General features: G+C 46.0%; 1 protein-coding gene across 5 annotated transcripts in view; it reads left to right on the top strand.

Moving 5' to 3' along the window:
* Window positions 1-25,889, top strand: part of CFAP61 (cilia and flagella associated protein 61) — a 105,279-nt gene that overhangs the window by 26,763 nt on the left and 52,627 nt on the right. For 4 of the 5 annotated variants that reach the window (XM_057433125.1, XM_057433123.1, XM_057433126.1 and 1 more), the window contains 7 exons: window positions 31-70; window positions 2,004-2,143; window positions 5,543-5,669; window positions 6,570-6,647; window positions 7,794-8,000; window positions 10,420-10,554; window positions 24,119-24,246. In XM_057433125.1, coding sequence (XP_057289108.1) covers window positions 31-70; window positions 2,004-2,143; window positions 5,543-5,669; window positions 6,570-6,647; window positions 7,794-8,000; window positions 10,420-10,554; window positions 24,119-24,246 — 855 coding nt within the window. The remainder of the gene's footprint in view (window positions 1-30; window positions 71-2,003; window positions 2,144-5,542; window positions 5,670-6,569; window positions 6,648-7,793; window positions 8,001-10,419; window positions 10,555-24,118; window positions 24,247-25,889) is intronic. The other variant, XM_057433124.1, reaches the window with a different exon arrangement.

Raw genomic sequence — 25,889 nt, 5'->3', positions numbered from 1 at the left:
GCATTTAACAGTGTTTTCTCTTGTTTGCAGATCGCTGGATTTCCTGCAGTATGTTTTCAAGCTTTTCCCAGTGAGTATAATTCAAGTTTGTGTGCATGTGAATGCGTGATGGGACAGCAGTGGAGTTATTAGCCAGAGTATTTGGATGTGATGCCTGAGGAAGACTGTGACTGATAGGAGTGTGCCATGGCTGAGTTACCCTGGGCTGAGTTACCTTGGGCTGAGTTACCCTGAGGAGTTCAATTTTCCTCCATGGCTGCTTTGGACTTTCTATGTTGCAATCATCAGTCCTTAGTTTCTGTTCCACAGGGGCTTTTCTGAGATGCGGATTTAGAAAACAAATGTTTCAAACTCCTTTAAAATCATGCATACATCCAGACTGTACCTAAATTAAAAACAATACTGGGGGAATTACATTAGAGGAGATGAAGTTAAAGCCTAGAGAATAGCGGTATTAAGGAAATACATGGTATTTACCCATAGCCTAAACAGTGACACTGAAGGTTTATTTTTAGGGCAAGGCTAATGTGTGGCAAATAAGGATGTGAATTTACAGTGCCACAACTGTTTAACACTATGCCCTGTGTGCTCCATCTTTACCTGAGGTAACAGAGTCCACTCTCTGAGGCATTCTTTATGCACACTACAGTGTGTTGTGAAGCCACACGGCGATTTACTGCATGGTAACATCCCTTAAAGCCAGGTCCCAGTGACCAGAGGTACAGGCTTTGCCCTAGAGATCAGCATGTTCAAAACTGCTGCTTCCCACCAAAGAAAGCTCCCAGAGAATGTGAGCATTCCAGATCTCTGATTTATCCATTCAGCAGTGCACCTGCCACTCCTTGAGACTAAATGTCATGATGGAATCACCAGGTGTAGTGAGAAAACTTAATCACAGTGTGCTTAAAGAGAAGAAAAGGACTGAAATTCAAACAGCTTTCCATTGGGAAAATATGCCATAGAATACTCAGCCAGAGTCAACTGATTAAACGTCTTCCAGATCTGTGCTGCCTGGGAGTCCCTCAGCATGTGTCACGTGCATGAAGTGTCTTTCTGAATGGGCAGAGTTCTCCAACACCCCTGTGTGCAGGGAGATTATCTCAAAACATGGATTCAATAAAAAGGGATGGGAGAGACTCTGGTGAAAGGAGTGTTTGAGCAATTGAATGGATAAAGTTAGCGTGCCATGAAGCTGTCTTTCATCTGAATAGGGACAGGCCAAGGGGAATGGCTTGAACCTGCCCGAGGGGAGACTGAGCTGAGCTCTTAGGCAGAAGCTCTTCCCTGTGAGGGTGCTGAGGCGCTGGCACAGGGTGCCCAGAGAAGCTGTGGCTGCCCCATCCCTGGCAGTGTTCAAGGCCAGGTTGGACACAGGGGCTTGGAGCAAGCTGCTCCAGTGGAAGGGGTCCCTGCCCGTGGCAGGGGTTGGAGCTGGAGGAGCTTTGAGGTCCCTTCAACCCAAACCAGTCTGTGATGCCATGGAGTTTCCTGCATTCATTTGCACCTCTGCAGCCTTTACAGCACAGGTCTCTGAGCAATTACAGTGACTGCCATTCCAATGTGTTTGCATGTAGATGCACCCTGTGGTGCACACCAGCAGTGCCAAACCTGGGACAAGCTGGACATTACTGCATATATACAAACTTGCATTCATCAAGTCTACTGTGCACACAGTGCAAAGTCAGTCTGTGCTTATTCTATTGAGGAAGAAAGTTGGGGGAGCTGTGCATAAAAAGGATCATTAGGGAATATCAGGATATTAATGAATAATTTTTTACTATGGGAGCTAAAGGACCTGTTTCTGTGAGCCAGCTAGTGTTGAGCTCATCAGCTGCTTTGTGATGCCCAGGCATCAAGCCAGCTAGGTAAAGCAATGCTTGGAGTGTATGTGTGTTGTAAGCACTGCATTCAGTTTGGTTTCTTTCTGTCCCCTCAAGATAAGCTTTTGTGTAAAGCTTCTACTGAGGTCACTAAGAGCCTTTATTGTCTGCAATTTTCTTCAGGACAAAGACTTCTGTGTCATCCTCATCCCACATCATGTACCAGAGTTCCTCCTGATCCAGAGTTTTGTCCGGGCTGTCCCATTCTGCACTTCCAGATTTGGCCAGGAGCTTTACGTGTTCCACCGTGCGGGGCTGCTCACGTGAGTCCTGTGCCTCATGGCTATAGTTGATGGACTCCCCAGCCCAGCACCAGCTGGGTGTTCTCTGCTGGTATTCTGCACAGGATGGCAGATCTTACAGCTGGAGTCCCCGTAACAGTGTATTGAATAGCCCTGGGCTGTGCCTGGAGCACTCAGGAGCAGAGCTGAATAGCTTAGTCTTTAGCAGGGTTACTACAGCGTCTTGCTACCTGTTCTGGAGTGAATCCTAAGCCTACTCAGGTGTATCTCCAACAGCACTATATGAGACAATATGAAAATAGCCTCATATTATTAATTGAAATAAGTAGTTAGTGACATGATTTTTAACCAAAGAAAAACTGTGATCATTAAACTGTAAAAGCAAACACTCTTCTGATTGCCAGCATTTATATATAGCTTCCTTCAAGGAGAAGCAAAGTGCAGTGAGAGGATTCATGAACATTGGTACAGACAAGAAGCTTCTTCAAGCTGCCTCATTGTGAACCAAGGCTAATAGAGAAACACAGTGCAGTGTTTGGCCCTGTGGACTGGGTCAGGTTGTGTGACACTGATACTTGAAAGCCTGGTATAGGTGTAATTTATGCAGTGTAATGCATTTCTGAAACATGCAGAACACAGCATAACCTCATTGTTGTGTATCTAGTTTATATAATTTATCTCTTTTTTTTCTTATCATTTATTTCATACCTTTGAATTTCTGAATGCTTCTGTAGCCTGAAATACTGGTGGACTGGGACACACAACCACTCTTGTTGTGACTGCTGTTGTGTGGTAGGAGTTTTCCAATGCTTTGTTTGTGTAACAACACCAGGCTGGCCCAGACATCCGCTAAAACTGTGGCACAGATAGAGATTTCCTCCCTCCTTTTTTTTAATGTAGCTAAATAGTGCATGGTTTCAGAGCAATACTTCTGCTGTAATTGCATCCTTAAGCACCTTTGCTGCTATACAAATAGCTCATGCAGAGTCTGGCCAGCTCCTCTTGGACCTGTACAAAGCTTTTTACCCTGGGATGAAACTGGGCTTCTGTGTGCTCTGTCAGAATCCAGCTGGCTGCAGGGAAAGCCACTGGAGTAATTCCTGCTAATCTCTGCCCAGCTGCTCAGTAATCCATGGCTAGGTTTGGGAGTCACATGTCCTCTTGTGATTTTGGTCAAAATTAAACTTGTTATCAAGGTTTTTGTAAAACCCTTACAATTCCTATTGAATTGTGCATGTTCCAAATGATACTAGCCCTTCCATGAGAACACAACAAAGTCAGTAGTAGCATTTTCCAACCCCACCCCCTGCACCTGTGCAGGGAAGTAAGGAAAATAGCCTTTCATTGAGGTTCAGGATCAGAAAAGCTATGGAAGAAACCAGCTGAAACCTTTGGGAAGTTTCTGAAGAACAAAGAGCTTGGTGCACAACAGCAGATTCTCTCTTAGATGAAACCAAAATATGAACAAGTGAAAGATCAATATATTGTACTTGCACCAAGGGCTTTCGACAGGCATGAGAGAGAAAAGAAGGTCACAGAAAATGGACTAAAAGAAAAGCAGGGCTAAGGAGATGGGGATATGAAGACACAAAAGGGCAAAATCAGAAGAGGCACAGGCACAAAATGAGATACTGATTAGTAAAGGTTGTAAAAGGACTAAGAAAAAGTGTTAAGTACACAAAAAGAGTACAGCAAATGGAAGTATGGGCCTGCTACTTACCAGTGAAAGAGGAAAAATAACAGATGACGAGGCATAGGCTGAAATGCTTAATGGACACTTTGCCTCAATTTTCACTAACAAGCATAATAATAATAGCAGCGTCCTGGTCTCTGAGCAGTGGAAGGGACTGGGCATCTAGAATCACTTAATTCTTTGCTGGAAGAGAAATGGCACAGACCTTGGATGGTCCTTTCTAGTCCTCCATCCTCCCAGTGGATCTGGGGTTTGGGTGCATTTAGACCTGGGTTCAGTTTTGGCGTGTTCTGGTTTATGTCATTTAAAACATGGTTCCCTCTGGCACCGCTCCAGGACATGGAGGGGGACACCCCTGTGCTGCGCGCAGGGGGGTGGCAGGAGGGAGCACGTGAACTGTGCTGTGGGTCTCCCTGACCATCATCCCCATCGCTTATTCCATCTTGCAGTGAACTCTGTGGAAGTGTGTAACAAATGTGCAAAGGAAGCTGATGCTCACTTCCAAGTTCAGGGTTAGTTTGTAATTTAGCAATCAAGTGTGTGCTTTGAGCACTCAGATAATCCAGCTGAAAGCGAGCACAGAGATGGAGCTGGGACATTTCCCATAGCACATCAGAGATTTGGTAGCTTGGGGTTTTAAAGGTCCTAGTGCTGTTCATTAAAACAGCATTCCACAAAATCAGTCTGTGTGACTGGGACTTAGGCTGACAAATAGCACATAAAGTTGAAATGGCAAACAAGACCAGGAGTGGCAGTCAGACTGCCTGCCAAGGTTTTTATCTGGGGGGAAAGAACTGAATTCTTGGAAATGAAGCTGTAATTTGGTTCCTTGAACAGCTAAATCTTTATTCCATGGGCCTTCTCTAACCAGGAAGGGTCAATGCCTTTAACAAGCAACATGAGAGAGTTCCTCAGCTGCTGGAGACTGTCACTGGGAAGTAATTCTTTTTCATGTTTAGTGGTGGGAAGATGTTTTATAGCAGTGTGTGTGAACTCAGGAAGTGCTGGGGTACTCCTGCTGTAGCTCATACGCTGCTGCTGTCCCTATTGCACTGACACTTTCCCTCTGTGTCACTGGTGTGTGATCACTAAGTGGCAGTCTTACGTTTAGCGGGAGCATTTTGTTTGTGCTTTATGTAAGTTTATGCTTACATGTTGCTGTTTGAAGAACCCAGGCCTAACACAAACATTAGTTGGTTGCTCCTGCTGGAGAAGGATGCTACCGCCTTTCCTTGGTACCATATGCCAGGATGACACTTGGCTCTGGCTTATTTTCTTCTCTCTCCTTTTTTTCTTTTTTTTTTTTTTCTTACCTTTTTTCCTGTTCTTCTCCCCACGTGTGTCACTGTGCAGCCACAGCTGCTGCTTCCATTTGAAATGATTCTCTGGCTCCTTTCTCTGCTGACTCTGCTCACATGAAGGTTGGGTGCTATCTGTGGTTACAGTAGTCATTGCTTTATGGGACTGGACTGTAGGTGCAGAAAGACTGAGTGTTCAGTAACAGTTAAAGCAGCATCTTGAGTTGTTTTAAGTAGCTGTTGTATGATCTTTTATGTTCTCATACACTAAGCTAATATATGCACTTGGAACCATTGTCATACAGCAATCATTTCCAGCTTCTAAAAGAGGTGCGTGCAATGCTTGTGGAAGGCAGGTTGTCACAGTGTGGGAATTGGCTTTAATTTGTCACAGAGTGAGCTTTTTGTCTTTTTCCCTTTCTTTTATAGGTCATTTAATGTAAGAAGCGCAACAAGCAATGACCTGCCTGGTGTCCAGATGCTCACTGAAACCCTTAGCTTGAATAAAAGGATACTGAATGACTTCAGGATATCCACTCTGGTTCGCAGGGATCCCGTGAGTATTGCTTGCAAAGACACTTATGGGAGAATGGATAAACACTGGTAAAAACAACCATAATTTGTTACATGAAACCAGTGAACTCTCTCTATATACTGTAGAGGTACTCAAGTCAGTACCAACAGTCGGCATAGGCTGTATTCAGCCTGACCTGATGGTTAATCTAACCTGTGTACCAGTGTAGGTTCAGAAGCAGGCTGGATGCATGCCTTGGCCACCCACAGCCTCCTTTATGTTGTTGCTTTTTCTTGCATGCATATCTGGTTGTGTGATGAACATGTACTTGTGTCTGTCACATGATGGAGCCTCTTTCTCCTTCCCATGATGCGGACAGGCACATACCCAGCAGACAAGTGTCTTCCCATGATGCGGACAGGCACATGCCCAGCAGACAGTTCCTTCCCATGATGTGGAAAGGCACATGCCCAGCAGACAGTTCCTTCCCATGATGTGGATGGGTGCATGCCCAGCAGACAGCAGGGAACATCTGCAGTTTTGTTGTGTGATGGAAAATGCTGCATAGACAAAACCCAAGCGCTGTCATTACCAGTCATACAGCTGCAGGGAAATCCATTTTATACAACTATTGATGTGGAATATCTGTTTTAATGAATATTCTTTCCTAAGACCAGAACTTAACCCAGGACTAAAGTAGTGGCTGAGCTTACAGCGCTGCTGTTAGCTAGATCTTAACTGAACCTTCAGTTCCATAAAGTTCTGCATGGTCCAGAGTCCAGCCACAAATACCATTTAAACATCGTGCCTCAAGTTAGGGCAGAGTGGTTAAACTGCGGGAGTGCGTATACTGGGAGGAAAGTATTTTAACTGTGTGTTGAAATGCAGTCAGGTTAAAGAGTACCAATGAAATAGGGAATGTGCATGTGTTTTGCCTTGCAGGATGGGAACGCAGTGAAGGCTTTTGTAGCAGAAGTTCTGGATCAAATAGTTGGCATTTCTGTCATTAGAGATGAAATGGTAAATCCTGTTTCTGTGTTGGGTGAAAACTGTAATGCTTAGACCTCAGTTCTACAGGCTGAGTTTCAAGCTTGCCACTATAGGTGTACCTAACAGAAAGTCTATGTAAAAGATACTGCTCCTCTAAACTTCCTTTCTCTTTCCTGACAATGCAGACCTCATAATTGCCCTTCCCATAGGTGATGACTGGCACACAAAAACTCATACTGTGATTTGCAGGAAGCTGCTGATGCATTCTGGAAGTGTCTCCTGCACCTCTTCTTGGTTCTTCAGCAGAAAGCCATTCTGCCTCTAAATATGTTCATCATCACCTGTTCTGCCCCCTATTTGACAAAGTCAATAAGCAGTTTTGCCGTGTGTACTGCAGAGCAGTAGCTGTCCTTCTAGATTTGCTTTCTTACCTTCTGTTCTCCAGCTGTAGGTTCTGAGTGATTCTGAATCACACCCTTCAAAGCAAATAAAAAGTCCATGTTCCAATGGAGCACAAAAAAAGACCACGTTGCACATTAGTCTGGAAAAAATAAACCTTCTTTGAGGCTTACTTCTGTGGCAGATTTTACATTGTTCAGCAGCTGTTTGCTCAGTTTTTACCATAGTCACTCCTGGTTTCAAAAACAGCTCTTAATTTTATTAAGAGCATTGAGATAAGAGGATATAGCAGTTTCTCTTGAGCGTATAATGTGCAAAAATGTCAGCTTATCACTTCAGCCCTTGTTGGAGGGCATTTCGTACGCAGCTCTTCTGCAGAATTCCCCTTCCTCAGTGTCAGTGTTGTGAGGGGACAATCTGGGCTCCTCTGGCTTGAACTCAGCAGAACAGTTGTGGGGTTTGGGTTAGTTGCTTGTTTTTTCTTTTCCCCTCCCTGAATGTCCATTAACCTGTCTACATTAACACTGTGAAAAGGTCAGCTCTGCATTCCCTGTAGGAAAGGTGGGCAAGCTGCAAGAGAAGGCTTTGATACAGTGACAGGGTTTCCAATAGAAGTATGTTCAGTCAGTGCTTTAACTGAGAACAATGCCCGCAGGCACTGCATTTCAGTGTTCATATTTGGTTTCTTAGGTGATAGGAAGCAACTCACTAGACTTGCTCCAGTAGTGTAAATGGAGCTGTCTTGTCACTGCTGATCTCCATGTTCTTGTTTTCCAGCATATTGAGTACATTCGATCACATTACAACATTGAAGCCTTTATTAATTTCAATCGCCACCAGCGAGAGGAACACGGACATCTTTGCCACTTTGTCTTAAATCCCGTATTTCATCACTATACAAAATACTTTCTAAAGGAGATGCTTCGCTTGGCCCACAAATCCTCTCTTTACTACCCTATTTATCCACAGTATGTGGAAGGCAAGGTAAGGACAAAGTTATTTGTATTTCTGATACTAAATGTTGTCACCTTTTCTCACTTTATTTTTCTCTTTGCTTCTGTGAGTGGCTATAAACAGGAATTTTCTTAGCAAACTGCAGCAAATTGTACTTTTTTACTTCTTGCATGATATCATCTGCACTCACGGATGTAGCGGTTGCATGGTACGTACGCTCAGTAGATGCTCTGTAGTGCAGTGACTCCAGACGTACTCAATAGCTTCAGGAAGCATGTGGAGGAGCAGCAGTTTGAAGTGTGCAGAGGAATGAATCATTTGATACCTCCTTGCTAGTTTCTAGGAGAAATATATATGCTTCTTACCCATACAAGTTTGTGTGCTGCTGTTGCTTTGTGCCTTGTCAGCCCCCTCCATAAACGAGCTGTAGTCCCAACAGTCAAGCCTCTGCCCTTTGCTGTCCATTCCCAATAGATGGGTTCTAGGATGAAGTAGCAGGCATGCAGTATTCCCACTCCTGCCTAAATTAGAGCCCTGCATCTCAGTTGCAAGCTTTAGTCTGGGTTTGACTTTGTTTCTTGCCGTTGTGTTAGATGTACGCATAAAGAAACAAGAACCTCATCAACTGAGGAGACCAACATTAGAGTTTTGATTTCGTTGTTTTAACGTGCCAGTAGTGACAAGGCAGAAAGGACATGGTGTATCTTTAACAATGATTTGTATTTCCTCTCGTAGTTTATTAATAGAACCTGATTGAGTTGTGCTGTCCCATGTACCACCACTCACCTGCATAATGAATTCTGAATGGTACCAGTATTTGTTTAGGTTCAGGATGGAGGGCAGGGAAGGAAAAAGGAATGATGTTACTGGGTGTAATGTAGCATAAGTAAATGCACGGGGATACTACTAAAGCCACTAAAACACAGAGCTCTGTAAAACCTCTTCAGAAGTGACTTAGGCTCTAGACTGTGTTTCATCAGAAGCTGGTGGGACCTCAGCACCTCACTGCTGTTGAAAATGTGGCTTGTGTTTCAGCAAGGGCCTGCAGAGCCTTGAAACCCTAATGCTGTGAGAGAAAAGCCACTGCTGAGAACAGAGTCATTTCTGGAAGCAAACCGAAAGATTCTTTCCACAGCACTGATGTGTGTGTCTTGTCATCAGTCTCATGTCAGAAAAGGGTAAACAAACATGTCAGCTCATGCTGTGCTGCCTTCTAGAGCTACTGTCTGGTCCAGGCTCCTGCCAGCGTTAACGGAGGAAGCTCAGTGCATCCAGAGGGCACTTCAGCCATCCATCATTACTGCCTATCTCAGGGTGGAAGGAATTGCCCTCTGGGGATGCTCATCTCTACCTGGGGGCATCTGCACTGCTGCCTCAAGTAAGCACCCAGCTCTGAGATGCTGACTGAAATGACTCCTGTCCTCAGTGGCTTAGGTGTTTTTGAGACAGCCCCATTCCGGACACAGGAATTGCCAGGTTACACACAAGCATATTTTCAGAAGGATGTTTTTTCCTGTGCACTTTTGTGGAGGTTTATGAAGTGTTCTCTTGAGGAACCAATGTCCTTACATAGCATTAGGTTCTCAGATGCTTAAGAGGCACTTACAAAAATGCAGTTTAATGGCAGTGGCTGGAAGAGGAAAGTTAAATCTTACTAATGATTCTAGTTTGGCCTATTTCCAGGCTACAGAGTTCCTTTAAGTTACTTTAGCTTACCATTGCTTTCTAAGTGGTAAATGTGATATTTTACTCAGTTCTCAACATAGTAAGATCAAGTTTTTCATTACTGGTGGCTGGAATGGTACTTCAGTGTAATTTAGTTTGCATTAACGCTCATTCTCTACTTACAGGAAGTCTCATTTATTTTTTGTCCCTTTCATGTTGTAAATTATGACAGAGCCAGTCATGCTGTAATAAATGGAATACAGCTATTCCTAATGATCCATGCTCCTCGTATTAGCATCAGGGGTTTGTTCACCTCAGGTTTCTGCCAGTTGATTAACATTTATCACTTGGGTGAAATTGACATTTTGGTCGGTATAGAATCTGATATGAATTCATAACCCTCCTTTGCCAAAGGAGCAAAGGTTAGAGTAAGCAGATAACACTGCTTAATGGGGTCAAGTCAAGCTGATTCATGATCACTATGGAGCAAAATATCCTCCTGGGGAAAATACTTGTGCTGAAAAATCCCATAAACCAAACCACTTGTTTATCTGTCATTCCCACAGAGCTGGTAATGTAATTACTCTCATAATTATCTTCATTAGTGTCAGGAATTAGCTGCAATTCATTCCTCTGCTCTGAGTATGTTTGTTTATTTGCTGATTTTTCTCTCAGATTTAGCCAACAGAGCTAAGAATTTTGTATTTGCAAAGCCATACAACAGACATCTGTGATGCACTGCTCTGACATTCTCTCTGCTGAAATATAGATCGCTGCCTTTCAGTTTCAGACTCCCTGTGCCCATTCCCTGACATCTGCCCTTCATTACATGGCTCCCGTGCGACCAAGACGACAGATTGTCTATCCTCTGGAAGAGCTTGGCATAAACGCTCCATCAGAGCAGGTCTCCAAGGATCAGGTGGGTAACAGAAGCAGCAGCAGGCGGAAGGCATGGTGCCAGCTAGTGCAGGCTTTGGCAGATGGGATGGCATTACCATCCCAGTGTTGATAGGTTGCTTCTTAATTACACTGAACATGGTGTCCATACCCTCACAATCCCAGCCCTGCTTCTGCACGGCCGCCGCTGCTTCTGAGCTTGAATTTCAAACACGTTATAGGAGCAGCCGCTGACCTGGAACATCTGCAAACAATTGCTTCCATTTTAGCAGTGGCTTCTCGTGACGTTGCTCTCAAACTCCCAGCACATTCTAAATGCTCTGACTTGCTGTTTAGTCATTCTTCTGGTAAGTTTATTTCCATGTCACTCTGCAAGTGGAAAAAAGACAATGCCATGATGCTGACTATTGCTGTAGAAATTGCTTAAATACATGTTAGGTTTCAGTCCCAAAGCCAGATTTCTTCCATGCACAAGAAACCCTCAAAGAACACTTCAAAATATCAGGAATGATTTAACAGTAAAAGAAAGGGTTGTGGTCTCTACCAAACACTTCTGATTTGTGTAGGGCTCGTGAAGGCTGGAGGTTCTGACCTAAAAGTCTCTCCATTTCCTATGTTAAATAACTGACGCCTTATTCTGTCTTACATTTTTAAGTAACTAAAATTTGATATGAAGATGATTCCTCACAAGTAACCAGCAAAGCTGACATCAGAAAAACCCCATTAGTGAGGGATATTCTCAGTAGGTAGCTGCAGTTTCCTAAAGAAATATAATTAGGGAGCTTTGTGTCTGTCTGTGAACTCCGGTTGGCTGCGAGGGGCTCCCATATCGTATTTTAGAGCTGTCCTTTTCACAGTTAGTCAGTATTTTTTGGCACCCAAAACTCTTAATTAGGCAGCAGTTGGCAAAGCAAGATCCAGAACATGGCTGAGGCCATTGGTGTCAGTTTGGCTTTGTTGAACAGTCTTCCCTCAACACCCTCCCCCCCACCCCGTTCTCTGCAGGATAAACTGTCCCACACTGTTCTTTAAACCACATCCTGGTTTATCTTTAAACTGACCTGTTGCTCACTTGCAAGAAGAGCTCCTCTGAGTGTGTTTGCTGGAGCTGGGAATCAGACTTCCTGTGATGGGGAGATCTGCAAATCTTTTGTGTGCTGAGCCTGAGCCTGAGCACTGAGATAATCAGTTAAAATCTTGAAAGTTTAATCAATTTCTAATTAATAAAATGTGTGAGATTTTCACTAACAAAGTTCTGCTGAAGAGAGGTGAAGGCTGCCCACTGCATGAGAGCTGATGCATATGTGCCAGCATTAATTATAGATTCCTGACAGACTGTGTTCTATCAAAGCTGACATCTGGGGTTGATCCCTAGGTGGTAACTTGAGGATAAAGCCAGTCCACTGCTGCTGCCTGTCGTTTTCTGAAGGACCAAGAATCTGAAACCACATAAAGCTAAATTGACTCCTCTGTTGAGTGAATGAATTGACCTTTGGCCACCATACGTTGGGAAAGCTTTATGAATTGGGAGGTAACCTACCACAGGGGACTGAGTGTGCTTGTAGAAGTAAGAAACTGGTGCTGCTTTTAGATCCTGGATGTTTTGTTAGCTCTGGTAGTAGCAGGCATAAGGCATTTACCCTCTCTCGACTCTGAATTCAGAAAGGAAAATTGATCCCCATGGATAATCTTGCACTTTCCTGCAAAATCCTGCAGCTGAATTGCACATAAAATGAGGTGTATTTTATAAAATTAATATGATCAAATTTCAGTTGGCACAAGATGATACTTCTGCATTTTGCAACCATCACAAGGCCTGCCCAGACACTCTGTCAACAGAAGGACACAGTCTGTATTGCAAAGAGCAAAATATCCCACCAAGGAGTTATATGTGATAACTGCAAAATGGAGAGGCTGAGAACTATCACCCTTAAAATACTGTGAGAGAAGGTGAGATGTGTTGGTCACCAAGAAGATGCCAGCAGCCTAGGAAGGGAGGTAACAGGGAAATGGGAAAACAATATTGTAGGGAAAGCTTGGAGAAGAGAGGGAGAAGTGAGGGCAAAGAGGCTGGAGCAGGAAGGAGGAGGGAGTTGTCTGGGGTGAGCACCTGGGTAGCAGTAAGGAGAAAACTTCTGCTGTCCTCTTGGTACAGTGGGTTTAAGCAGGTGGGCAGGATCCTGCAGGATCTGGAAAGCTTTGGGCAAGCAGGGATTCCAGGTAGTTGAGAGCTCTCCTCGTTTCTTTATGATACTCTCTGAGTTCACGAGGTGTGTAGACAGCACTTCCTTCAGACATCAGCCCATGGGCCCTTTGCTCCTGAGAGCTGGAGGATGGGTTATTATTGTAACTCTTGTTTTAGGCACCTCTGCAGTGGTGGCAGGGGTCTTTCACATGAAGTACAATACAAACATTGTAAATGCAAGTCAATGTCAGAAATGCAAAATCTTCATTTGATTGCCTGTCCTAATCCATTGCTGGAGTATCTGTCACTTACGATGGAGAGAATAGTAGCAAAATTCTTGCTTTGATGCCCAAAAGATGCCCCATGATATCTGGCCATCAGCATCTGCTTCTATCTCTTGTTTTTTCCGCTGCCTTCCTCTCATTCCAGCTCTCTCTCCTATTCTTGCTGCAGAATCCATTTTTCACCAGGAACAGCTTGGGGCTGAGCAGCTCAGCCATTCCCTGCCTAAGCACGGCTCTTGATTTGTGCATATACATCTCTGTAGGCCATTAGTGTCGTAGTATCTCAGAGAGGGTGTGCAGTGGGAGCCCTGGGGCTCCATCACTTTGTGTATCTCTTCAGTACATTCCAGCCTGCCTGGGAGCATGAAGAGATTCACTCATAAATATTGACCCAGTGGAGATAACTCAGCCAGCAGCCACAAGGACTGTTTTCCCCGATCCCTTCCTCCAAAGCCAGAAGCAAAAGCTGCAATCTCAATCAGAAAGGCTTTGCCCTCAGCTAATTCCCATGTGTTGCCAGTCCAGATGGATCTCGGCTGTGCTGGAGAGGTGGTTTTCCTGAAGGTCTGGATGGGTTGTTACAGACAGATGAGGACCTGAAATTAGGTCTGTGATAACTTGTTCTCGTTGTCCCTCTGTCAGATCTCTGTTCTACTGCAGTGTCTGGAAAAATCAAAAAGGGGGAAAGCTGTGCACTGCCCTGCCATGGGTTCCTGCCTGCTTGCTCCTGCTTCTAGCAGGCAGCACGGGCTGTGCTTTGTGGTGTCTAAGAAAGCACAGGTCCTTCTTCCTCTAGGCTCCCTGGGAGCCGTGGCTCTCCATTTCCTAAAGGGCTTCACATCCTTAATGAACATAGTAATATTTTCCTGGGACAGTCACTAGTGACACAGTGTGGTTTTACCCCCCTCCCCGAGATGGCAAATACATTTTGCTGCTGGGTTTGTGTCTGTTCCACAAGACTCTGTCTCCCATTGCTCTGTGGAAGACATTGGGGTAAATCAGGCATGGATTGCCAGAGGAGGCACAGAGGGGAGGTGCTGAGCCCCGCTGCCTGCCCCGCAGCCCTGCCCAATGGCACAGATGCCAACGGTCTCGTTTGCTGTAGCCCGGGAAGCACAAGGCTTGGGAGCCTGCTCATGCTGAGCCCCTGCAGGAGCACCCGCTCCTGCTGCCCTGCTGTGGGGCTGAGGACAGCCCTGCAGAGCACCGGCTGCTGCTGCATCAGTCGCTGCTGCAGCTGCTCCGAGTCAGAGGAGAGCTCTCAGTTTTGTATTCCAAGTCAGTAACTGGCTCTGAAGAGCCAATTGGCAGAAGATCCAAAGATTCCAAATCTTAATTCCCACAGTGTTAAAGCAGATTAGATTATGATTGTGTTTTGCACATCTGTCAGTCATTTCAGTCGAGTTACGTTAAAAACCAGTTGGTTACAACAGAATACTAAATAACTTGTAAAGTGCTGCTGGCCCTGGCGGTGCATGTCATTATGGGTGCAGTAGAAAACTACAGATAATGAAATAATTTTTAATGATTTCTTCATAAATAAACAATTGATAAACTTGTTTGCTTTCCCACCATCTGGGAGCATTCTGTTATCCATCTGCTTCATGTAATTATCAATAAAAGGGAAGAATAGGTGATATAATTAACAAGAATAACTGATCCACAGTGAAGAACAAAAATGTCACACATCTGTTGAATTATTTTCCTGTTTCTGCCCTTTCATTATTATTCACGCTACCAGGTTTACTTGTGTTTTTATGTCATGGCTGCGTTCAAGCTGTCAGGTTTTACTGCAGAGTTCAGAACAGGTTTTTCTGCTGTAGCTCATAGGAAGAAGACAGAACAGTTATTAAGGCACTGCAGAAGCACATACAGTGCTGTATAAGTTTAATTGGAAAAAAAACCCAAACCAACCCACTAGTCAGTTTAGTGCTTCTCAAGCGATGGTGCAGGTGTGTTACAGGGAATCCTTACATGGGGTCAGAAGCAGTGAGGGAAGGAGGCTGAGCCCAGCGCTGTGTTCCCCGAGTCGCTGACTTCAGCTGTGGTCAAGAGCTGAGTGTTGCCAGGGTGGCTGGAGAGCTGCCCCACATTGACCTGGGGACATCAACTGCAGGTCCTGCGCTCCCTCAGGGGCCAGGTCTGCATTCCATGTGAGTGGGCAGTGTGCTTTCTCAGCAGTCCTGGAGTTAAAACACCATCCAAAGCAACTGCCATGTTACAGCCTTTAACCTTCTACTGGAAACTGTCCTCAAAAGTTGCTTTACCTGACCACACAGAGGACCTTATCAGGATTAATACTGTTCAGAAGCTGGAGAAGAGGCCCTGTACACATGGAATTGAATAATACTGTGCATGAAAACATGCTGCCTTCTGTTCCGAGCAGTGGCATGGGCTGTGGGAGGTGGTATCCTTCTGCTCCTTCATACTTGCATTGCTCTACAGCTTATGGGAACAGAAGGGTTGTCACTGGAGTGGTGAAGTCTGCTTACCTCCTGTGTAGCGAGTTATTCTAATGGCACTAGGTTTTTTTCTTCTTCAGAAGATTTTTCCTTTACTGTTTCAAACAAAACTTTCAATGTCCTCTTTTCCCCTCCAAGCAGTTGTGGGCCTCTGTGACCCTGTCAGCGGTGGGTGCTGTTCTGCACAGGGGTGAGCTGCGGTCTCCAGCCTCTGCACCATCCAGAAGGGGTCTGCAAATAGGAGACTCTAGGAAGAGCTGGTTCACTGTGTGTGTGTAGTTCTGCACTATCACATGGAACCATTCGGGGTCAGAGCATGAGAAAAGGCTGAAAGCCTGGTGGGGAAATGGAAGCTCAACCGCAAAGGGTCAGTGTTAATTTAAGATGCAAGAAATGGGAATACAAGCACTGCTACCTTCACAGATTTCAGTGCCAGTATTGTGTGTGTTTACTTGATTCCAGGCTCATGCCTGTGGCCTGAAAGCAGTTTAATATCGTTTTTCAAACGTAAAATGAGAGAAAATACTAAAACTTTCACGCATGTTTTTATCAATGTAGTTGTTCTTAGAGCAATCTCACAACTTGTTCCATTGAAATTATGTTCATGCATATTCTTTGTATTGCAGAAGCTACTCAATGAGTTGCAATTGGAAACACTGTCCTGGACTAATCTCTATTAAATGAGCTTTTTTATGTCCACTGTAAAGCTTCAGGACTTTAAACCCAGAATCAAACATGCCCAGTATATTTGCAGGGTTTCTAAAAGGAAAATAAATGGAGCTACCAGGTAAAACTGAAAACCAAAAACCTAAATCATTTTCAGGCTTGACAGAACCTGTCATTTGGGGCAGCTTGTTTGAGAAGGAAAATAAACTAGATATACACGAGTGCTCGTATAGGAAACTCTTCTCTGAGAGATCCTGCCTCCCCCAGGATGCTCGTGAGGCATTTGGCACTCTGTAGCTTCTGCTAACGAGAAGCTGCCCTAAGTCTTCACTTGAACCTGAGGGGCTGTGTGTAGGTGGGACGTACCTGACTGCTCCATCCTCAGTGCTTCCTACTGAACAAACTGAGCAGGGTCTGCAGTGTTTTGGGTCAACCATGCAGAGTGAGCATAATGCATTACCCTGGCCTATGGAGAGCTGGTGCACTGACAGTTAACACCTCGTTGTGGAGGGAAGCAGAGGAAAAGGCAAGGACATTTGCAACCCGTGACTGAGTCCCAGCTCGTCCAGAGAGCACAGATAGAAAATCTGAGCTCAGTTGCACTTAAATGATAATAAAACCAAGGAGCGGACAGAGGTTTTAAAACGGGGAGAGGCTGTGTACAACAGAACAGCCTGTTCTGAACAGGCAGAGCTGTTTGCTTCTGACAGGTTGAGAGAAATGGAGGGAGCAAGCTTTTCACCTTAGGCATCCAGAGAGAAGCCTCAAGCGGGAGGGCAGGGCAGGTACAAGCAGTGCTCTGCAGCGCCTGCCCTCCTCGAGTGCAGATGTGTGTTAGAGCAAGCTCCCCGCAGCTTCCCGAGCCGCGGCTGACCGGGAAGCTTCCGTCCCCCATCCCCGTGTGGCAGGGAATAGCTGTGCTTCCGAGGTGCCTCCTCTCCAGCTGTGCTCCCGCAGGGAGGCTGACGGGGCACGGAATGACTGAGTGGTGAAGAGAAGCCTTTGGTGCTGTTGTATTTTAGAGCTGTCTGCCTTCAAGCAAGGCGTATTCAGACTGCGTGGGACACCTGTAGTAACAGGAGGCTCTGCTGTGACTCAGTTCTGTGTGAACTCAGCTGAGGCACTGGAATGTACCGAAATGGGCTAAAATTGTTGTGGGTGTCCCTGCTTCTTGCAGGCAGGTTGGGCCTTTAACAGTTCCTTAGAACTAAACTGTTCTATGATTTAAATGTGAAAGGTTTTTGGTGTTTGGGTTTTTTTAAATCATTAAGCCTCTGCTAATGATCATAAAGATGCTAAGCAGAGAGCCTAGGCAGGGTGAGAGGAGCTCCCTGCTTTTAAATATCAAGAGTCACAGATCAAAGTTAAAACGAACACATTCCTCTGTGTTCCCATTTTCCTGTTATCCCGTTGGTGTCACAAACACAGGCTCGGTGTGTGCAGTTTGCACTTAACCAGGAGAGTAGTATTAATTTTTAAAGAAGTAACTGTTGCTTAAGATGCTGTTGTGTTGGGGCAATGAATTTTTTATGCTTCAGTAATATGTGCATGGATGAAAATCCATTATTTATTGTGCCTCCACTCGGTTGGGAAAGGTGATGGTTTTACAGCACCAGCAGCCATGCAAACACAGCCATTCCGAACTGCTGGCTGGTAATAAATTTCCTTACTGTAAATGTCAGTGGGTTTGTGTGTTGCTGCCATTACATCTTGTTTGGAAGGCTCAATATTACACAGTTATGGGAGGCACCAGATGGTATCATTAACAGGAATGTTCCCAGTGTTTACCACTTACGTGCCTGTGTGAAATTAAAAGTAGGGTGACCTGTCTTTATTTTGAAAGCAGGGTGTCAGTCCTGGGCAGGTGTTAATGACATCTGCAGCAAACTAAAATAGTCATTTCTGCCTAAACCCAGGTCAGGCTCGTTCAAAAGCTCTTTCAAAGGGTTTTGTTGGATTGACTTTGGAAGTAGCAGAAGTGCAGCTTGGAAGGAGGGCATAGATATGTTTTCCACAGAAACGGATTGTTCCCTCTCACAAAATGGAGAAGCAGAGCTGCTGTCACTAAAATACAACTCTCCAGCAAGCTGCAAATTGATGTTCCCTGTACCCTCGTATTGTGCTTTCCTTACCTCGTGTTCGTCATCTCCAGTACGAAACCTGATGACGGTTTTTATGGTTTACTTTTTACAGCCTTTAATTTTATACATCTCTTGGATAATTTAATGAATTCTGTCCATTGAGCAAATGCTCCTTCTGTTGCCATGAGTGTGTGTGCTGAGTCGGTGCAGTGCACAGAGGTGCTTCTGTCCTCTCCCTCTCCAGAGCACACATGGCCCTGTTTGGATATGGGCACTGGAGTAGCTGTGCTGTGTTGTGGCGGTAGGGTGATTCCTCAGGAGGGGCCCTCAGAGGGAGCCTTCCTGAGCCAGCACAGAGAGATTCTTCCAGTGAAGTCTCTTCAGGGATGTTCAGGTTTTCCTTTGGAGCTGGGCAGGGAGGTGAAGCAGGACTTGCTTAAAATCAAACCTTAAGGAAGTCCCGTGTTTCACTGTGGAAGCAAGAATTGTCTGGAAATGCTGCTGGTATTTTCTGTTACGTATAATTTTGCTATTTATAGGTAATGATTTTATGTGGTCGTAGTGGGCTGTTAAAAGAACTCTTCACCCTTTAGCATCTGTCTACTGTAAAGGTATGGGTTACAGTCCTTTTCCAGGGTTGCTGTTAGTGACTTTCTTAACAGATGAGAACTGGTCTCCATAAAGCAGGTTTCTTTATCTCAGCACCCTAGAGCAGCCATGGCTTCACCCCTGTAGCCTGAGAGGGTCCCTGTGCCTTCTGTACATCACTGTCTGCCCCTGAGGGATGGGGAGACCTCACCTCTGAAAATGACCCCATTCAGAGTTCAGCCATTTGGCCTTGTAAGCTGAGCAGCAAAATTCATGGGATCTTTATGCAGGTGTGAACTGTCCAGCTCTCTTTGGGCTGGGAATCCAAATGTTGTGCTAAAAGGAAAAAAGAGCAGTTTCTTACCATGGTAACAGTGGTTCTGCAGGGAAATTAGACACATGTGCCCATGCTCTGCTCTCCTGTGCTGCCTTCTGGAGTGGCACAGGAAAGCCCTGGTTTCACAGGGAGTCCTAGGGAATGCTCATGAATATATAGACTGAGATCAGCATTCACCCACATGAAGATCGGTATAGTAATAGTGACTTCATTCTCAAAGGCCTTTGAGGTCCATGGATGCAAAACTCGATATAAAGGCAAGGTATTATCTGTGCAAACTGGTTTGACAGAGCTGCAGTTGCCAAAGGAGGGGATCTTGACAAAGACGACAAAATGATGAAGGCTGCACTCTTCATCACAGTTTCTTTCTCCTTTTCCTTCTCTTCCTGGTGTTTGTGTAAATCTGTGAATGCTGGAAACAGCTCCTGCAAACATGTTTACAGACATTCCTAATGAGACTCTTTGGAACATAGCTACTATTTAGAAAAACAATAACGCAGGCTGGAAAGGCTTCCATTTTCCAGTAACTTTTGTTCATATCTCCTTGGTAAACATTGATTCTTCTTTTTTTTCCTTGTGATTCAAATGGAGCTTGAAATTCAAATAGCTGTTTGTTCACCTCCTTGTTTGCCTGCCACTAGCGCTGACCTCAGCACTAACCTCGAGTGGGTTGGTTAGTCTGGTGGTTCTTACCGTAGCAGAGTTCAAGCTGTGTACATCCTGTGCGGCAGTAACTGTCGCTCAGTTTCTCAGTAGCAAATGCTGAATGAAACCAAAAGCCTGTCCTGCAGGTTTAGGATACCCAGGACAGGGCTGGGAGGGTCCCTCGAGTGGTCCCTGTTCCATCCTGTAGCACTGAGGGATCTGTGAGGATGCTGAGTATGTAAGGAGCAAGTCATCCCATGTTCCCTGTGTGGTACCCTGAGCAGTGCTTCTGACCTCAGCGCCACTCTCATGTATTTAACTGTAGCAAACACTTGAGGGTGTTGAGCTGGGTAAGGCCCAAGTCCTCAGTGTGCAATAAAATCAAGTCTAAATCCTGCTGCATGATGGAGTCTTTGCATGAAGAGCCCCAGCAATGAGCCTAAGAGCTCGTTGACACACTGCTGGTGTTTAATGGGATGCATTTACTAACACCCAGTTCTGAACACAGCACTGCTCCTTTTCTGTTGGAGTTGAAACCCTCTGTCCAACGTGGCTGTTCATCGTTGGGTGTTCAGGTTCCAGTTTTTCTATTTCAGTGAAGGTGATGTTTGCTATAAAACACACCTCTGGTAGGAAAATTCCAATGATTATTTTTAGAAATCCCACAAATAGCCCAGAGTCAAATGTTTAAACCAGAACTAGCAGGAGCTATGGGTTATCTCCATCTGAGATGGCATGTATACAGCAGTGTATATGGGCATGTGCTATGAGTGTGATGCTTTACATGGGTTCAAAGTGCGGGGAAAGAAATGCATACAAATGGATTTGCTAAAACCAATAATGATTTCATGTTAGCTTTTCCCACTGGTTACTTAAGAAGGATGTGAGAGTTTTAATGCTATAAATCAGTCCTACACTGCACATGGTGTAGAGATCCATGCAGATACATGTGAGATCCCAAGTGACAGGCGTGCTTTGCACACAGGGTCTGTGTGTTCAGGGAGCACCCTGAGACATGGGTATCACTGTTAGTGCGGTGCAGCCTGACGGCCCCAAGGAGGGTGGCACTGACTGTCCACATGAGACCTGTAGTGAAGAAGGGAGGAGGTGATGGCGAGGCTGTCGGGTACCAGGGCAGACAGGGGGGACAACATCTCTTTGATAACCGAAGAACGTGCTTCCTTTTCCCGAGGTACGCGCGCCTCTCCTGACAACAGCTTTGGTGCTTTTTTGCCTTACGTTAGTTACTGATTGCTGGTTTGTTTAATGAATTGGGTAGGAAATAAACAAGTTAGAGCTGGCGACTGACCTATCAATTATGATGTGTGATTGCTCCTCCGGGGAACATACGCAGTCATTTGTCCTGACATTTTGCTAAAATAAGGTGGTATTATGGGACCAATCCACCTAATTCCTTACTCCCTGGGGCCATTTAGTGTACTTAGCCGTTAGAAAGGTGATTTCTGAAGCATGGCAGCTGTTGGTGTTGGGGCCATTGTGCAGTGAACAAAACCGATAGATCCTGCTCATGTGCTGCCTTTGTACCCTCGATACAGAAGCCATTTCATAAACAAGGCACAACTCTTGCCTCAGAAATGGTGTTGCTGCGTTGTGCTTCGTCACTGGGGCACATGTGGAAAACAAACCCCACACAGCCTGCAGTGGGGGGTGTTTGAACCTGGCACTGCTGCAAGCCCGTGGGGTTGATCCCATTAGCTGCTGCCATTCCTGTCGAGTTCTTCGAGTTCTTACACTGCAGGTAGCATCTCTTCGTGTTCTTTTGACCTTCTGTTAACGTGGTTAAAGCCGCATTTCGGCAGACACATCACTGATGGTGTGCTGCCACAAGGCTCGGCTCTTGGCTTTGCTAGAAAGCCGCAACTCTTTGCAGCAGAGGAGCCTGCTGGAGTTCTCGTCTGGGGCTCACAGCCCCAGGACCAGGCCCTGAAGCAGGGTCCTCGGTGCCTGCCTGTGGGACCACGAGGCCCCCGCGCCCCCCTGCAGAGCAGTGCCGGAGCTGTCCTTGGGGCAGACCTGCTCAGGGTGTCCCAGAAACACGTCCCGGTCTTACTTAAAGGGGGGGGGTGCGGTCGGTTCTTGCCATTCCTTCACATCTTTCCAGTGATGCATGTTCTCCATGGGACAGAAAAGGGTTTCCAGTTTCAGAAATGCGGGAACGGCACGGATCTGTTGTCATTTATGGCCAATCCCCGTTTGCCAGCGGACCCCGCTGCAGGCGGAGCTCAGCCGTGCTGAACAGCACTGGCTGTGGGGCAGGTGCTTAGCCCGGTTCAAGGGGGTCTTTAGGATCCAGGCAGCAGCGCAGCGGTCCCGTGCTCGGTGCCGGGCAGCCGGGGGGGGGGCCGGGGCTGCGCTCCGCGCGTTCGGCGCTGCGGGCTGGACACGGAGGTGTCTTCTGGAATCTTCCCGGGGAGGGCCGGTGCTGGGAGGGCCCCCGCTCACCACCGGGTGTCAGCGTTGCGCTGCGGTGCGCGGCGGCCGGGAGAGCGCTTGTCCGGCCGTAAGAAATAGCGTTAGCTCAGCGGGGATGGCTTCGGCTTCGGCCACATCTCAGCGGGGACGGGTTGCAGGCAATCGGCCCGCAACCTTCCTTAAGGCACGGCGCAGCCCACCACTGCGGCGGACAGGCGGCTCTGCAGCATGGCGAGCGCGGGGCACGAAACATCAATGGGGATCCCAACGGGCGGCGTGCGTCTTGAGGAGGGCAATGCAATTGCCATAGCTTTAAAATAGAATAGTTGTTCTTTCTATATTGAGTTACTCTGACAGCTGATATATAGAGAATATATTTCTACTGTAATCTCATAGGAGGAATTTAGAGGAGTTAATTTTATTAACCCTGTCTCCTGTTTGTAACCTGCTAGAAGAGAACCTGCTCAGTCTTGGAGTGCTTCCTGCTTCAGTGACACAGCAGCACCGTGTAGAAGTGCCTGGCAAATAACAGAAGCAGCTCCATTTTGCTTGTCTCTTCAGTGCATTTCTGCATGTGCAATTATGAGTTCTGTGAAGTGGGAGCGTGCATAACCCAAAGCAGTCAGCACCGTGCCAAGTGGGTTGTGCTGCAAGGTGGGGAGTGTTTTCCTGCCTGTCATCAGCTGCTTGAGAATCGAGTATAGTTCAGGGCAGGACACAATTGTCAAACGCAACATTTTCTCTTGTCCCTTGTGTATTTGTTGTGAGAACCTCTGTTAGCTGCGGAGACCTAGAGACACCAGGTAAACAAACACATGGAATTTGTTGTCTGAGCCAGTGTCTGCATTAAGGAGAAACTGAAGCTGGTAATTAAAAAGTTCATACCCAGATTTTTGGCCCGAGTGTTGATCTCAGTGCATTGAGATAGATACACGTTAAGTTGGTGTCTGCCTGGCTTCCGGTCTGGCTGCTCTGTGTTCAGGAAAAGAGAAGGTTAATCCTGTCACTTTGGAAGAGTTTTCCATGAAGCACGTGAAGACACTCCAAGATAGAAGTTCCTCCTTAGAAGTAAAGCAATTTCCATGAATAAAGCAGCGAGAGTACATACTGCTCTGGAAAGTACAGAAATGGCCCAGGGAGGTTGTGAATGCTCCATCCCTGGCAGTGTTCAAGACCAGGTTGGACAAAGCCTTGGGTGACATGGTTTAGTGTGAGGTGTCCCTGGCCATGGCAGGGGGGTTGGAACTTAGAATCATAGAATCATAGAATAGTTAGGGTTGGTAAGGACCATAAGATCATCCAGTTCCAACCCCCCTGCCGTGGGCAGGGACACCTCACACTAAACCATCTCACCCAAGGCTTCGTCCAACCTGGCCTTGAACACTGCCAGGGATGGAGCATTCACAACCTCCCTGGGCAACCCATTCCAGTGCCTCAGCACCCTAACAGGAAAGAATTTCCTCCTTATATCCAATCTAAACTTCCCCTGTTTAAGTTTTAACTTGATGATCTTAAGGTCCTTTCCAACCCTAACTATTCTAGGATTCTGTGATTCTATGATTATGTAAATATGCTCCCCATTTGTCAGCTAATGGTAGTAAATGACAGCAGAGGCAGTGTTTCTCCTCTCTCACAAGGACTCCATAGCATCTTTCCCAGGAGGAGCCAGACCATTAAGCTCTGCTAATTTTCTGTGACCTATTAAACATGCACATAGTTCAACATTGTAGTACCATTTATCTTGTGCTGTGTGCTGAAAAACCATAGCGTTAGTCATGTCCGTGAGCCATGGTGAGCTCTGTGTGTATGCAAGGTGAGGCACGGCTCATGGTTTAAGGATTCTCAGCAGGATTTGGCTGGGTTCCTTTCATGCATTTCTGTGTCATTTTCCATATTTTTTCACAGCTGAGCTATTCTCTGAACCACACAAATCGAAAGCTGGTGCTGGAATCCAAAGTGTCTGTCAACGCCAGGATTGTGGTGGTTGGTGCATCCGACGTTGGAATCTCTTTTCTGGAAACGCTCGTTTTTTGGTAAGTTTTCTATTTTATTTCCGTTATTGAGAAGAACGTGTTGCCTTTTGGTTGAGGGGCTTGCTGCATCCATTCAGAACCATGCTTTGAGTCTGTCTCCATTGCTAGTTGGTAAAGGGCTGAGTGTCTGAGGATGTTCAGAGATAGGTGCTGCATCCTGGTGGGCTCTGGAACTTGGAAGTGCTGACAGAGCTGCTAGTAAATCCGCAGGGTGAAGGCGTGCTGAATTTCCATATACTTCACATCTCTTTGACAGTTGTTCTTGCACAGAAATATGAGAGGTGGAGGTTAAATCCATGGCCCTCACATGTGCTCCAAAGCAGTATTGATCTGTAAAGCCAGTTGTACTCAGTGGGATCACAGATCACTGTCTGAATCCCTGCCATCTCTTCCCTGTTGTGATGTGTGTTTTCAGAGCTGTGCAGTGTATGACAGAAGCTTGCTGAGTTTTAACCCCACTGTGCTGCTCTTGACTGTAATGACACCTTTTGATACCTGTGATTCCAATGAGTCTTTTGATGTTTGGGATTGCTTAGGAACCAAGGATTGTCCTTTTAGGCCCTTGTGCTGTTTTTGCTGTAGACCCTGGGGTGATGGGAAGGGCTAGCAGAGGACATGCTCTGTAGCAGTCTGGGCCTGCTCTGTGGCCCACCAAGAGCACAGGCCACCAGCACACATTAAAGGATTCATGAGCAGTGAAACTGCAAATCAGATTGCTGTGGTGACCTTGACTTCTTGTGGTGACCAAACTGGAGTAAATGAACAGTCTGAACTGGTTCAGAAGGGGAATAAATGTATACAAATTCTTATACCTTCCATTGTCGGAGTGTCCTGGGTTCAGCCATAGCAGTCATGGGTGTTATCAGCACTGTTCCCAGGCTGAAAGTCAAAAACACAGCACTGCACCAGCTACTAAGAAGGAGAAAAAAGACTGCTACTGCTGAACCCAAGGGCTCTGAGCCAGGGCAAAGTTCTGTTCCACAGACTTCCCACGGGTAGGACAAGGTACCCCCTTCTCGATACCTGACTGCTTGCGTTTCCCTGCCATACCCATCCCTAGCTGTTGTGGGGGCTGTGGGGAAGTCAGGCTGTATGTGAGAATCCAGGTCCTTCTGTGCAGTTGTTGTTTTCCTCATAAATGAAACATACATCCTAGAAATGTCTGGAAAGACTTGCAGGATGAACGCGGCATTCAGACTGAATGTCGTAGTTACAGCAGCGCAGCCGGTGCAGCCGGGGAGGCTGGCAGGGAGCTGACGGTTCTGCCTGTTTCTGTCGGTTGAGTCAAGAGTTTGTATTTCTACAGCAGCCATGAATAACATCACAAATTAAAATATCAATATGGCAGGAGAAGCAGGAGCTGAAGTGCTTTGTGGCTGTTATTATAGTGCTAGAGCAGGGGAGGAAAAATACCAGCTGCTTGCTCTTTTTCCTTAGGTTCTGACTGCCTGCAGAGCATCCCTCTTGGGATAAAATCCCTTTCCTCTCATCCTCCTGTGCCACTCAAAACTCTTTTAAAAATGCACTTTACAGCTATCAGCCATGTTCCTGTTGCTCACCCCACGCTGTATTACTGCACTTTCAGCATGAAGTACTGTGAGGGAAACCAAAGCACATTGATGCTGTGAATGTGTCGGCCAGAA

Source organism: Pezoporus wallicus, unplaced genomic scaffold (genome assembly GCF_028554395.1).
Source record: "Pezoporus wallicus isolate ANWC-B61680 ecotype Strahan unplaced genomic scaffold, APGP_CSIRO_Pwel_v1 contig_5416, whole genome shotgun sequence".
NCBI lineage: Eukaryota > Metazoa > Chordata > Aves > Psittaciformes > Psittacidae > Pezoporus > Pezoporus wallicus.
Note: the sequence above shows the minus strand (reverse complement) of the source record. Positions and strands in the feature narration are given on the sequence as shown.